This window comes from Rhipicephalus microplus, chromosome 2 (genome assembly GCF_043290135.1).
Source record: "Rhipicephalus microplus isolate Deutch F79 chromosome 2, USDA_Rmic, whole genome shotgun sequence".
NCBI classification, from domain to species: domain Eukaryota; kingdom Metazoa; phylum Arthropoda; class Arachnida; order Ixodida; family Ixodidae; genus Rhipicephalus; species Rhipicephalus microplus.
The window spans coordinates 49,460,759-49,476,146 of record NC_134701.1 but is presented as its reverse complement, the minus strand read 5'-3'; the positions used below and the strand labels follow the sequence as shown (position 1 = coordinate 49,476,146).

The 15,388-nt window shown below is 44.3% G+C and overlaps 1 protein-coding gene across 1 annotated transcript in view; it reads left to right on the top strand.

Moving 5' to 3' along the window:
• Positions 1 to 15,388, top strand: part of LOC119185825 (lysozyme C-1-like) — a 405,391-nt gene that overhangs the window by 103,649 nt on the left and 286,354 nt on the right. The window contains exon 2 of the mRNA XM_075886446.1: positions 14,490 to 14,578. Within this exon, the coding sequence (XP_075742561.1) occupies positions 14,490 to 14,578 (89 nt within the window). The remainder of the gene's footprint in view (positions 1 to 14,489; positions 14,579 to 15,388) is intronic.

Genomic DNA, 15,388 nt, shown 5'->3' with positions numbered 1-15,388 from the left:
GAGAGGCAGCGAGCAAAGCAATAATGTATGATGAAGCTCCCAATGAGTGGAAACCAAGCAGGATGAGTATGTTCTATAAAGGCAAGGGGGACAAAGCCGATATAAATAACTACCGTTCTATAACAGTGACATCAGTAGTTTGCAGGCTGGTGATGCAGATAGCAAAGGAAAGACTTTAGACATGGGTGGAGAACGAGGGGGTGCTGGGAGAGCTACAAAATGGGTTCCGTAAACGAAGGAGGTTGGAGGACAATCTGTTTTCATTGATTCTGTATACTGAAATAGCGGGAAAAACACAGGCCCCTGTAGCTGACATTTCTAGATATCAAGGTAGCTTACGATAGTGTGGTTCAAGACATGTGGGGAATACTGAACACACTTGATTTGGAAGATAGAATAACAAATACTCTAAAGGATACCTATAAAAGTGACAAGGTATTTATCAAATTGAAAGAAGCTGTATCTTAACCTATAGAGATACAACGCCGGCTTCCACAGGGACGTCCCTCGTCACCTTTTTTATTTATGCTGTATCTCCAGGCACTAGAAGCCAAATGAGAGGCAAGTCGAGTCGGATTCAGCCTCTATTTTGCCAAGCAAGGTAAATGAATTGAACAGTCATTACCAGCATTGTCGTATGCAGATGATATAGTATTATTTGCTGACAATAAAGAAGATCTGCAGGAATTTATAGACATTTGTGGTAATTAGGGAGATAGGTTAAATATGAAGTTCTGCAGGAAAAAATTCGCAATCATGATTTTGATGATAAAAAGCAATGCGCTTAAGGTAGAAAAATTCACGCTATAAATGGGAGATAAATAAACAAATTTGGGAGTATCGATAAATATCGGGGCTGAGTATCGAAAGGAGCACGAAAATACGTAATAACTAAGGGCACCAGGAATGCAGCCGTACTAAAAATGGGGCACTGTGGAACTACAATTGGTATGACGTTGTGAGAGGGATTTGGAAAGGTGTTATGGTCCCGGGTTTGACGTTCGACAATGCGGTCTTGTGCATGAATTCAGAAGTTCAAGCAAGATTGGAAATTTAACAACGTGGCATAGGTAGACTTGCTTTGGGAGCACACGGTAATACTCAAAATCAGCGGTTACAGGGAGACATGGGATAGACATCGTTTGAGTGCAGGGAAGCTAGCAGCAAGATGAAATTTGAGGAGCGATTGAGAAAAATGGGAGAAGAGCATTGGGATAGGAAAGTTTTCAGCTACTTGTACATGAAGAATGTTGATACTAAATGGAGGAAGCGCACTCGAAATTGTCAAGTAACTATTTAGACAACAGCAGAATACCAAGCCAAAAGAAAACATCGATTAAGAAGAAGGTGAAGGAAACAGAGAAGGACTTGTGGAAGATGGGAATGCTTATGAAATCATCACTAGAGTCATACAGAACTTTTAAGCAGTAAATTGCAAGGGAAAATATCTACGATAATCTCGCGGTAGTTTTATGCACTTCGAGGCTATAACGGGTGTATTGCAGACCAAGATGTACCGAGCAACATACGAAGGTACAGACACAATATGTAGTGCGCGGGGAGAGGAGGAGGCAATGGCTGAACAATTAATATTATTCTGTAAAGGGCTCTGCCCTATAGTTGAAGATAATGGTGCCAAATATTTCAAAGCATTGGGGTTTAGGGACAGTGAAGGCAAAATAGACTTTAAACGGGTAGCAATAACCAGGAGGAGGCTAATTGATTGGTGGCTACAATCGAGGCGCCAATGAAATTCATTCCTTAAGCACACAGTGATAGTACTTAACTTTGTGGCGAGGTGGTGTGAGCCACCACCCGGTTTAAAGGACACAGCCGGATCCGTCCGTCCTTCCGTCCGTCCGTCCGTCTGCCCGTCCGTCCATCCATCCATCCATCCATCCATCCATCCATCCATCCATCCATCCATCCATCCATCCATCCATCCATCCATCCATTCATCCATCCATCCATCCATCCATCCATCCATCCATCCATCCATCCATCCATCCATCCATCCATCCATCCATCCATCCATCCATCCATCCATCCATCCATCCATTCTTGCATCCATCCATCAATCCACCCATTCATCCGTCCGTCCGTCCCGAAGGCTGGGTATGTAGTCCACAAAGTGAAGCTTCGAAATGTACAGAGCCGTTCACTTTTGAAACACCACGCCTTGCGGCTGACAGTTACCTTAGGCTGACGTAAAGCCCCTTGATCCTGGGAAGTAACGACACTCTCCTTCACGCACGCGTTTCTCCTCGATTCTCCTCGCCCGCTTGCCATGGGCACGGCGCGCGATGCCGTTTTTCGCCGACGCTTCCGTGGGTGCGCCGCAGAATTTGATTGAAGTGGCTTATTTCCGGCAGCTTTCGTGCCAAAGTAGTGCTGAATTTTTTAATGGTGATAATAAAATAAGGAACGAAGAAGAAACCATTTATTGAAGGATTAGCTTCCTCCAAAGGTCATATAGGTGGGGCATGCTAATAAATAAAAGATTTTATGCGGAGTTCTACGATGCAGATTTTTCTGTGTCGTTATTTAACATGCTGTACGTTTTCATTTATTGTAGTTCTGCTGGTTGCATGTCCGCTTGTGGCGTTTACGACACCTCATTTAAGCGCTGAATTTTCATTAGGTTTATTTGCAAAACAACGCATATTAGTAGTGTCACAAACTTGAATCTGTGCTAGCCAAAGAGGAAAACACAAGCACTGCGCGGAAAAAAGGGATCACTAAGGTAAGTCGTCATGTAGTATGCAAGGCTGTAATTATTATCGCATCACAATTTTTATTGCGATAAGGCCCGTTCCGGATCTGGCTCGATTCGGATGAGGTGCTGCTATGCAGTCTCTTTACATCGCGATGACACCCGGTCGGGATCAGGGGCATCGTAATCTGCACGTCGATAGCGACCAGACAATCCTATCTGCACTGACTGATCCCGATGAAAAGTACCCATGCTACACTGGTATAAAAGATAGTATAGTTTATTTTTGATCAATGGAAGACATGCTAATGCAGCCATGACCAAAGCAATTGAGGCGATGGTCTCCTGGAAAATGGCTCACGTTCCGAGTCACTGTGCTATAGCTCTTTTTAACGTTGCGCCTTCCTTTATCTTTGCTTTTTATAAATGAACCGCATCTATTTCATAACTTTTGTGTGTTAATACCCTCCTCAAAAAAACAAAACATAATAAATGCCCTTATGGAAACGAGCACCAATTAGTGTCATCTCTATTCATCCGTTCATTCGTTTTCTCCAACAAACGTTCTCGTAAACCGATCCCAACAGTCACACAAAGCGTGATTGAGAAGCTGTGTCATTATCCGTATTTGTTTACAGCGAAAGCAGACTACAGTTGTGCATTTTTGACGATTGTTCTTGTGCGAACGAGGTGATGAAGTATGAGCTGAACATTTTTTTTATAATTTCTAATATTTATTTAGTCAAACCCACATATACATCAAATATTTATTTAAACATACTGCAGACCACCACCTTGGTCTAGGTAGAAGGGGCATAAGAAACATCAAGTGACTCGTACCAGCGAAAAAAAGGAACATGTATCTATACGATAACAGAGGTCACATGCCTGTGAAACAGCCACAAATTTCACAACACATTTGAACACTCTAATCCGCAAGTATATAAGTTTCAAGCCATATAGCAAAATTGTCAGCCTGAAAGATCTCATGAGGCAGTGAATTCCAGTCATCGGCTGTTCTGGGAAACTGTATTTTTAAGCATTATTTTGTGCATATCTGGGAGCAGATGATCAATCATGTTTTCGGCAGTTATTTCTAGCAGTGGCTGGCTGAACGCAACAAGGTATATTTAAGGCAACTTTCCCTGCCATAATTTTGTATTAAAATGTTAAACGAATAAACTTTCTTCTTGTTTCTAACAAAGAAATTCGGCATATGGATGACAACTTCTGTTTAAAGCATCACACAAATAGCCAATAAAAATCACAGAATATCCTCGAGAATAATGATGACGAGTGGGGCAAAGCGTGCGGACGCATGGATGGATGAACCGACGCACGGAAGCATGGCAGGACTGATGGACGCTTCGTTCCACTCATCATTCTCAGCGTAGATATGCTGTGACACCACTTTTAGTACCATCAAGTACAATGCAACTGGCTACTACGACAACTATGATGACACGGGACATACGACCCACGGCGTTAATAGCTTCACTCTTAAAGAACACTCATGTTGATGAGCAGGCCGAAACAATATTTCAAATGCAGCAATCGGCGATGCTTTGATACGAGCAATAAAAATGGGGCCTTAGCTCGCAAAGAACGCTGTTATCTTTGGGAACAAAATTTTTGCTACCGATGTTGTGGAGCCACTGCTGCTTGCGCAAGCCTTCGCGTTTACCTTGGGGTATCATAAAAAAGCGCGTAACATTTTGCACTGTTGTTGTTGCAGTCATAGGCGCCACAGCACGGCATAGAATCCGCACAAAGCGCAGATAACAAAGCACGCGCTACGGTTGTTACGCGGAGCGTAGGCGAAAAATGGCGTGAGCGAAAAAGAAAATCACAAGCAAAGCGCAAGATCCACGCGTCTCTAAGAGACACTGTGAAGGAGACCAATCATCGTGCAGAAAAAGTGTCGGAGACCAGGACGATACGAAGGGGAGCGAGGAGGTCGAGCGCGTTGCGGCGAGTGCAGTGGCTGACGGTACTTTCTCAAGATCAAGAGGCTTTAAGCCACGGAAGAAGGAAAGGTAAGAGAGGCCCTGATGTCACTCGTTGGGAAGCCACAATGAAAACGGAAGTCGGCCATTTTGATTGGGCAGATTCTCCTCTCTTGTTTACATCTGAATGTAAAGCACAAGGCACGACTCTCTCTGGCTCGGAAAGCACGTGAGCTGCGCAGCGCGCGTGTCGCGACGATGCGAAAATAATGGAACAGGGCTCAACACTCTGGGCCAGCGCGACACCTTCGGCGAAGTCATTTTCTCCCAGTATTAACAGCGAGTAACAACTCACCGACAACGAAGCAAGTACATGAGAACGCGCGCTAGTTGCACTGACAACGGTGAATGTTTTCACGTCAATAATTCAGCAACTGTATAGACAACACGATTGGTCGGGCGCCTTCTTCGGTTGCATACCGCCACGCGGCCGACGCAGCGTCTGGCCACTGTGTCCTTGTTGCGCGTAAGACTTACCGGCGTCAGCATTCTGCGACCATGGTGACCTTGAGCACGGTGCAAGTGACACTTGAACGCGGTTACTGTTAGGTTGAGACTACATGCAATACTTGGGGAGAGTATAGGAAGCGGAAGAGAAAAGGTGTTTTAATACGCACATGCAAGTTGTTGCTGTACACACGCAACATGAACCTACGTATGTGCACATGGTCCTCAATGCGTCTTGTTAGGCTCAACAGCGTCGTCCGTTGTCACAAGCAGGAGAACAGCCCAACCTTCACTGACCTACAAGGTGTTCGTCGTCGTTACGCTTCGTCATGGTTCCCAACGCAATCTCGCTGAACTCTAATTGCTTCATCCGCGTCATCCGCCGCACGACATGTGGATATGCACTCGTTCTACGCACTGTTGAAACCCCGTGAAGGGCAAAAGGAGTTGTAAACGTTGCTAAGAGTACAGTAACTCCCAGGAGAACAGTGCGTAAACAATGACGTGGCGCAGAGCACGGATATTGTCCGCCACTGCACAGCACAAGACCTGGGGAGGCACGCATGCCACCGCCAGCCGCGGCCGCTCACTTCTAGACCAGCTCCAGTGCGCAACACGTAAACATAGCACAGTGTACTGGAAGGGGGCGGTGAACGAGGCGGCCGCGCCACATCTCGGCTGATTCTCCGGCGGGTGACAGTAGCGGCAGTGCTGTTGTCCCTAGGTACTGAAGATCTCCAGGGCGTCTGCATTGGTAGCATCGGTGCCGTAGCGTGCGAAGGCGACTAATTGCATGTTTTCGCGCGTTTAATGCGTATCTGAGCCTTTATCAGTGGACGCACCTGCAATGTGCCATAGTGCACGAGTGAATAGGCGGGCACACTGAAATTGCGTCGATACATTCATTGTTTAAAGAGCCTGCCGACCCACACAAAAAGAAAAAGTCAATCAGAATAGGCACGGACCCGCCTAGCTTCTCACTCAAGCAGCGCTTTGAGCTGCGTTACATCATAAGTAGCTACTGGCTAACTACAAAGAGAGGAGAAGTCACAATACTGCTAATAAATGATACGCTCGTTTTGTCGGCACTCTCTACAATATGCAGAACACAGTGTTCCTTATATGAGCCTACATGAGCTCGATCGTTTCACGAGAAACCCGAGTATAAGTAACGCTTATACGACATTTATATCGGTGACGACTCAATTCTATCATGCCAGTTTTGCGGAATATATTAATTATTGCTTTCTGAAAGAATTATTACATATTGGACATCTTAAAATAACCCACAAGCATATTAAAAAGTGCAAATTGTTTATATAACCTGTCTGAAAATCTTCATAAATTCATTAGCAGTTCTCATTTTGTATCGACAGCTTAACTTGTGCTGCTTCCCAAATAATCAATGGGCGTAACGCCATTGCAAGCCAGCAAATTTATGACGATGTTTTGCATTATAAGCATAGTTCTATAGTCAAGTGTCAAAGTGTAGGCAGGCAGTGGTTTTGAGAAATTTGATTTTGAGAAATTTAATTTCTATATGTACCTACTGAACACACACACAATATATATATATATATATATATATATATATATATATATATATATATATATATATATATATATATATATATATATATATATATATATATATATATATACGTGTGTTTGTGTGTGTGTGCACAAGAACACGCATTTCAGTCACACGTCACCACCCCATTAACAATATATGTGCACTGTCCCTTAGCACAGCTGCTATTTCGAGGCGGTGAATTTCTCGTCCGACTACCTTAGAATTGATCTAGTTTTAGGACGTCATGCTGTCGAAAAGGTAAGGTTGACACTGCGCATTCGAACAGAGACACGCTATATTCAGCTTCACCAACTGTAAACCTTCGGCGCAAAGCTAGCACCAAGAATTTTTTTTGAGGGAGGGGAGCGCAGCAGAACCACTAACTTTTGCAATTGGTGGTCGCTTTGAATGCGTGTAAATATTTTAGTAAAATCTAAAAAGTTAAATTATGAAGATATTTTATGGTGTAGGGTGTTCAGGTTCCCTCCCTCCCCCTGTCTACTAACTGCCTCCTGGTTTTGCGTGCGTTTGAAATTATATTTTTTTAAAATCTCACAGCTTTCTGACCGCAGCTAACTTCGAATATATCGGCTTAGTTATTCTGTGTAATGTAGACGCCTAACCAACGAAGAAAGAGTTAAGACAGAAGAAATGACTATAAGCCATCCTCTTACTGAATTATTTTCGATCTCTACAAGGGCTCTTACGGAGCTCAAGTTCATTAGATTGGCTTGTCATACTTCAAGGACTATGGCATATGTGCTAGAACTGAATGATGGGCAGGTACGAAGAGATCTGACTTAAGAAAACTTGACGGAGGGGCCGAAACGCGTAGCAGTTCCTGCACGCGGCACGCAGTTCTTTCAGTACTATTCTACTGCAGCGCCGCCGCTACGGGCGACGCGAAAGGGATCAGGCGGTGAGGCGCGGTCTCGCACCCAACACTTTTAGTACACTTTAGCCATAGCAACGCCGTCATTGTGCCCAGTGAATATGGCCGCCATAATGTCATTTCCAGCACACTTTTTACGCCGCGCACCGGCTGGGCATGCCCTCTACTACAGTGTACTAGAAGGAATGAACGAGGCAGCTGCGCCGCATCTCGGCTGAATCTTCGGCGGGTGACAGTAGCAGCGGCGCTGTATTCGCATGGTATTGAAGATCTCGGGAGCGTCTGAACCGGGAGCGCGCGCTCCTTAGACTGCGACAGCGTGTAATCCCTCGTTTTTAGCGCGTTTAGTGCGTTTCTGAGGCTTTAGTAGTGTATGCACACCTGCTACGCGCCATGGCGCACGAGGGAATGTGCAGGCACGCAGAAATTGTGTTGAGACATTCACTGTTTGGAGAACCTGCCAACCACTCCTCCTACAAAAAAAAAAAACAAAAAATTACGCACACATGTACAATCAGAATTTGCACGGATCTTCCTAGCTTCTCACTTAAGCAGTGCTTTAAGTTGCGCTAGATCAAAAGTGGCTACTGGCGAACTACAAAGAAAGAAGATGTATCAAAACTCAAACTGCGTTAAATCACACGCTCGTCTTGTCGGCAGTCTCCACCATACCCAGAGCACTGTTCCTTCTATAAGTCCACATGCGCTCGATTGTTTCTTGAGAAACTCAAGTGTAACTAACGTTGTCGCAACATTGATATCGGTTACTCGATCAGTTTTATCATGCCAGTTTTATGAGAAATACTATTCAACGCTGTCTGAAATGCTTATGTTGTGTTAACCACTTGCTTTTGCGCTTACTTTGCTTCATTTAGGCAAGCTCCAAGGGGTTATTATACCAGGAGTCCGAGCCTGGGAGCCGAGCTGAAGGAACGCGTGTACCTCGAAGTCATGCACTCTACGCGAAAGTGGTTATCTTAAACATAAAATCCGGTTGTATATATAGCACGCCAGCAGATTTATGACGATGTTTTGTATTAAAATTGTAGTTCTTTTAATAATTGTTAAAAGTGTAGGCAGGCAGTGGTGCATATTGTTTTGAGAAATTTCACTTGAAAATATGCACACACACACACACACACACACACACACACACACACACACACACACACACACACACACACACACACACACACACACACACACACACACACACACACACACACACACACACACACACACACACGTCACCGCACCATTACCAATATCCATGCAAAGCCCCTTAGCACAGCTTCTATTTTTAGGCGGTGCATTTCTCGTCCGATTACGTTAGACTTGAACTAGCTTTGAGACTTAGCTCATACTGTCGAAAAGGTGAAATCTACAGTGCGCATTTGTGGAGACACGCTATATTCAGCTTCGCCAACTGTAAACTCTTGGCGCAGCGCTATACCAAGGATATTTCTTTTTTTTTTTGGTTTTTTTGGAGGGTGGAGTGTGTAGCAGAACGACTAGTTTCGGCAATTTATGGTCGCTTTGAATGCGTGTGAATATTTTAGTATTACCTGAATGGTTCAATTATGGAAAAAAATTCTTGGTGTAGGGGGTTCAGATTCCCTTCCTTTCCCCTTTCTATTTATGGCCTCCTGGTACTGCTTGCGTTCGATACGGTATTTTTTTTCATCTCACAGCTTTCTGAGCACAGCTAACATCCGAAAAATCGGCTCAATTATGGTGACTATTGTAGACGCCTAACCAACAAAGAAACAGTCAAGACAGAAGAGATCAGAATGAGGCACGCCCTTTCAAAATGTTTTTGATCTCTCAAAAGGGCTTTTATGGAGCTCAAATTCAGTAGATAGGCATTTCACCCTTCAAGGGTTATGACATTATGTGTTAGACATGAACGTTGAGCCCGTACGAAGAAATATGCATCAAAAAAGCGCGCTGAAGGAACCGAAGCGCGTAGCAGTTCCTGCGCGTGGCACACGTCTCTTTCAGTACTACTCGATTGCAGCGCCACCGCTATGGGCAACGCGGAAGGGATCAGGCGGCGAGGCGCAGTCTCGCTGCTGAACCCTTCTAGTACACTCTACTTCTACTACCTTTCCTTTCTCCGTGCTTTAAGCTGATGCTCCGCGGAGTGCCTCTGCCGGGTGCTTCGGAAACTAACGCGCAAGCGCAGTAACAGCTGTAGGCGGGACCTTCACCGCGTCGTCTGCTAGAGCGCGGCATCTCAACTAAATTGCGCCTGTTTTTCGGTGACGCAAGCATCACTCTTGTGATGAGCGTATGAAAATTAAGAAGCCTGCGCGGTTCTCGAGATGCGAAGCAAATGTTTCTTTTCTGCAAGCGATAGTACAAGTAATAAACGTCGACCCATACATGAGCAAAATTTTCAAGCCACGCTGCCACTGCCACAATAAAGTGATTCAGAGAAACGGAAAGAATAATCCCGCAGCTCATACAAATTTTTTGATCAACCCAAAGTTGGGCGCCACAAAAAGCGCAATAAAATATAGCTGAGTGTATTACGCAAAGTATGAAGTATGAACGCTGTAGCATTGCACCGGCTGCAATGCACTGTTATTGAAGAGAATTCATAGAAGGGTGCATACCAATGATTTAGTCTCATCTGGTCAAGACATAAAAAAAAAGTTCTGTTCAAGCTTGTCTGAAAGAAAAAATAAAATGTTGGAAAATTTACAAACGCTTTCAGTGTGCTCAACTGTTTACATATATCATAGAATATTTAGAAGCGGCTGGCGTCACCATGAGCCTCGACCACCGCCCCCGTCCTATCCGGAAGAGACGCATACAAGTCATGGAATGTCTGAATGTTCGCACTGGCTTTCTCCTAGCAGTCTTGTACTGCTGAACACAAGTTGTTTGACAACTAGCCATGTAGGCAGTGGAAGCACAACGCTTGCTTCATGTTTCCTTACATGTCCGCAATCATGTTCATGTCTGGGGATTGTGGTGGCCATTCCAGCACGGAAACTTCACGAGCATGCCCTTGCAGGAATGAGGAAGTCAACTTGGATCTGTGTGCTTGGGAGCGGTCTTGTCTAAAAGCTGAATGTCCTCATCTGGAAACGCTTCGCCAAAAGAAATGGCAACGCCACATTGAAATAGAGCAGTAGCTCTCAGCCGGGAACGAGCTTTGGACCCTGAAGAGAAGACCGAGGTTATCCTTTTTGATTGCCGAGAGTCACTGAACCGGAGGGGCGTCTATAACGCGTCCTTCATTCCTGCACGCTTGGTTGATGCGGTTCACACTTGCATGAGGACGAGTTTTCATTGCAGGTATAGGACGTTGAGAATATTCTCACTGGCATAAGTCTACGATGCATCGTCTTTCGTCTTCCAACATGGTACTTCAATCATGCAGGAGGATATGCTGAAATGAAGTACTACTGAACATATGCAGCCCTTTTGTCACGCGGTAGTAAAAAAAGTAAAGTTTGACGGCGAAATGGCTTGAAGGGTCACAAGAAGTCACCCCAGTGGGCTAATGTTTCGAGCCAAAAAAGATATGAAGCTATATTCACGCCTTGCGTCGCCTACAGACAAAAGGTGAGAAGGTTTATTGTGCACCTGCTCACAGCAGTAAAAAGTTGTCATCGACACTTGTTTTGAGCACTGATTGCCCCAAACGAGTTCCGCTGAAAACTTGATTAGAACGTTGGTTAATTTGTCTGCATGAATAGCACGAAAAAACACAACAGCTGGTAAGCAGTCAAAACAGTGTAATATTTGCGAGTTATATTCGGTAGCACATGAGAACAGTGCTATTGGTAACACATAAATGTTATAATATCAGTTCTATAAGAATAACGAACTAGTCACGTTTTTTTATTCGCAGGTTAGTAACTAATCAAAGCTTTCAAACATTGCAAGATGTTATGTCGGGCCTTATATAATATATTCATCGCCAATTTTGCGGCGCTCAACTATGCGCTGACGAAAAGCAGTTGTGCGAGCTGCGGGATATTATTTTGTTACGCTGAAGAGTTTAGTTGTGGCACTGCCAGTGCGGCTTGAAAGTTTTTTCTCGTGTATCATGCTGGTTTTTTACGTGTATGATTGCTTGCAGAAAAGATGTCTCTGCGGTTATCAAGAACCACGCCAACTTTTTAATTTGCGTGCGCACATAACAAGAGTGATGCTTGCTTCACCGCAAAGCAGTTGCGATTTGGTCGAGTGGCCGTGCTCTTGCTGACGAAGTGGTGAAGGCCCCGCCTACAGCTGCCCTTGCGCTTGCGTGCTGATTTCTGAAGCATCCAGCAGAGATGCTTCGCGGAGCGCCAGCCCAGGGTAGAACTAACGGCTCTGTACCTCTCTCTGCCCAAGAGAAAATTTGGGTATTATAGTTAAACAGTACATACAATTTTCCGCAATCATGCCGCAACTTATTATAGAAACCAATGATTTTTTGTCCGCCTTTTCTGTCTTATGTACCGTAGCCTTTGGTGCTTTATTGATAAAGTGCCAAGTTGTTTTACGAACAAATAAACATTGAAATATCCGGTTGTTTATGTATGCGTACCGACTATCAACACAGCTTCGGCGAAGGTAAAAAATATATTCAATAAAATGGACATTTCGGATGGTTGACAATGAAGCATGAGCGGTAGGCTCGTTCATTTAGAAAGGTTGTCTAATCATATGCTTCAGACAACGCGCATACACAGGCAGAAGATTACTGCAGTTTTTGTTCAGCGTGCGCGCATTCGTTTGAATGAACAATGATTCAAAAAGCTGTAACAAATGTTTCTCTTCCGAATGGAAACGTGGGAGGCCAAGCTCGTCCTTAAGGACCTGGAAGACCAGCGACAACTTGTCGCCAGGGCCAAGAGGGCAGTCGAAGCCAGGGTGTTGCTGAACTAGGGAACCCTCCCACCTTAGGGTGACACCGGGACTCGCTGGAAACACTGTTTTCTAAATCAACGTTCATTTCTCTCTCTCTTCATGGCAATGGTAGATTCATCTTCCCACTTCATCATAAACCCCTGAATACAACATGCTCGGCAAGGGCTTTGGCATCACCTCTTTGTTTTTAACGTCATTAAAGTGTTCGAATAACCTTCTCTAAGAATAGCTGGTCTCGTCGATACAAACATGTGTGCAGTCGGAGCATGGAATTCGTAGACGACACCTGGCAATTTCTCCCGCTCTAACGCGTCCTTCATGTTCGTAAAGCTGTGTCAAAGTTTTCGCGCAGGTATTTGGGATACCTATACGTCGCAGAAGCGTAAAATTCTGGCGAGTGCCTCACAAAAGCCTGGCACACACAGCATTGACGCTCTTTTTTTAGCAGAAAAATTGCTTGGTTGAATCGACCATAAGAGTTGGCAGTAGACTAAATCGATGAACGAGGATGGGTAACCACATGCGACTGGTTCTCGATGAATTGTCTCCACGTCTCTACGTGTGCCCTCCTCGCTTGAGCAAGTCCACTGAGCGCAGCGTAAGTGTCGACATGCCAGAGCGCTTCCGGCAAGAAGGATTCGGTGATCTGAGGGTCTAAAACTTTGGTTATCTTCCACCTGTGTATGCGCGTTGCATGTTATTAGACGACCTTATAAATAAGCGAACTTGCTGCTCACGCTTCATTGTGAAGAAAACTCCCGTATGGGAGTAGAATTGTCCTCTTTTATTGTACTTTACGGTGGTTGGCACTGTGTTAATTTCGTCCATGTCTTTTCCCGGCCAGACGGGTGGCCGCCAAACTCTCGACTACATGTGTATGTGTCATATCATAGGAGCTGTAACATATGAGAAACTATTATAAAGGTGATATAGTGGACTGGAGCTGTTGGCTTATCACTGACAGTTTTGAGCCCAGTCTGCTAGCTGGTGCCTTTGCTGCACATACGATGCCGTTGTCTTTGCGCTGATCAACTTTCTCTCCGTTACAAGATTTATACTACTTGTTCACAAAACTTGTAAACAAGTAATTAGGAAAAATTTTCACATCGATAACCGTGTGCAAAACTCGTAGGCCTCGAGAGTAGAATTGAAAGTGTACCAAGCTCGAGGCTACTCTGCAAAAAATGGGTGTTATTTGCAAATGAAAAAGTAGCATTCTGTATTTACGCACAAGGCCATCAGTCATAGAGCACTGTAGAGCTGCGGGACATGTTCAGCACGTCATTTCACGCTTTCTCTTATTCTCTCACAGAGTGTCAAACATCGAATAGGTGTTTGTTTATGCGTGCGGGCTCTAAGTGCTAAATGAACAGCCGCACAACACCTGTTCTACATTTTTAGCGCGCGTTAGAAGGTGAAAACGTCTCGCCTCCTAAACAATGGGCGCATGTACATAGTCGATATCATGGCGTATATACGTGACTCCAAACGAACGACAGCTTTTGCAGTTTTGAAAGAAGGTGCAAGCGGACAAAACGTGTGCCTTACTGATTACGAGTGAGTCGTCACTGTAACACACTGAAATGACACGATTTCACATAAGTTGCAACAAAACAATGAAAAGACGCACGCTGAAGAATGTGCTCAAGTACAATAAAATATTGTAGAGAATGAAGTGGTCCGCGCAGCTAACCATCAGAATCATTTGGTGGTGCACACACATTGGAGTGGACTACAGAACCACCTCATACGATTTGGGCGATGTCGATGGCACTCCTACCGTCCCGCTCTCTCGATCGTTGTTCTAGCATTGTCCCATGTTTCATATGAAACGATAAAGTGCGTCTCTCATATGCATATGGTGGTTTTGGGACGTTAAACCTCACATACCAATCAAAACGATAAAGAAGACCCGTGTGTTCTTTCTATGCTTACAATACAGCGCATTCAGCTGTGTCTTACCTCATTTGCTGTGTTTGTGTGCAGTCCTGTGCGTGGCCAACATGGTGAGCAAGTTCAACATGACGATGCAAGTGAAGCGCGAAGGAGGTCAGCGAACTGTCGGCATATTCCAGGTCAGGCAACATCTTCACCACGTCATGCTTGTGCATGCGAGCTGGTCGTTTGATAACGCGTATTCAGTGAGACGCCTCTTGTTGGCGTCCTCAGAAGCCGGAGCGAGATTGCGACATGCACCAATGAATAAACCCACTACTAAAATCACTCTTAATGCACGTAGCTGCAGCTTTTGATGACCACATGACACAGTAGGCCGTACATCGGTGATCTGGAAAACTTCGCGAAAAAGCACATCATAATGATATATCACAGTAAACTCCTCTTACCATATGTGCCATAGTGGCAGATTCTTGTTAGGCTCATGACTGGCTATGAGTATTCACCTGTAATGTATATCCGGAGCAACAAAGCTTATGGAGAGGTGCAAAAGAAAGTTTGGTGAGTTATAAACAAGTGTGGTTTAAATTAATGTCATAGAAGAATAAAATGTCTGGCAAATGTATTAATAGCTATTTCGTGACGCAGTTGATTGTACTGTCAGAGCTGCATGACCATCAACAAAGTCTATATCTTAAAGAGAAGAGCATTTATTTCTTAGACATGGCGTTCATATTCAAGTAGCGTAATTTCGGCAAATGCTTGGAAAACTCTCAACGAGTTTTACAAAAGCGCAATGAACAAAGTCGCCTAGAGATTGGGAACGCTAGTTATGCAAACAATTCTCGAGAGAGCTAGTACAACAACAACAACAACAACAACAACAACAACAACAACAACAACAACAACAACAACAACAACAACAACAACAACAACAACAACAACAACAACAATAATAATAATAATAATAATAATAATAATAATAATAA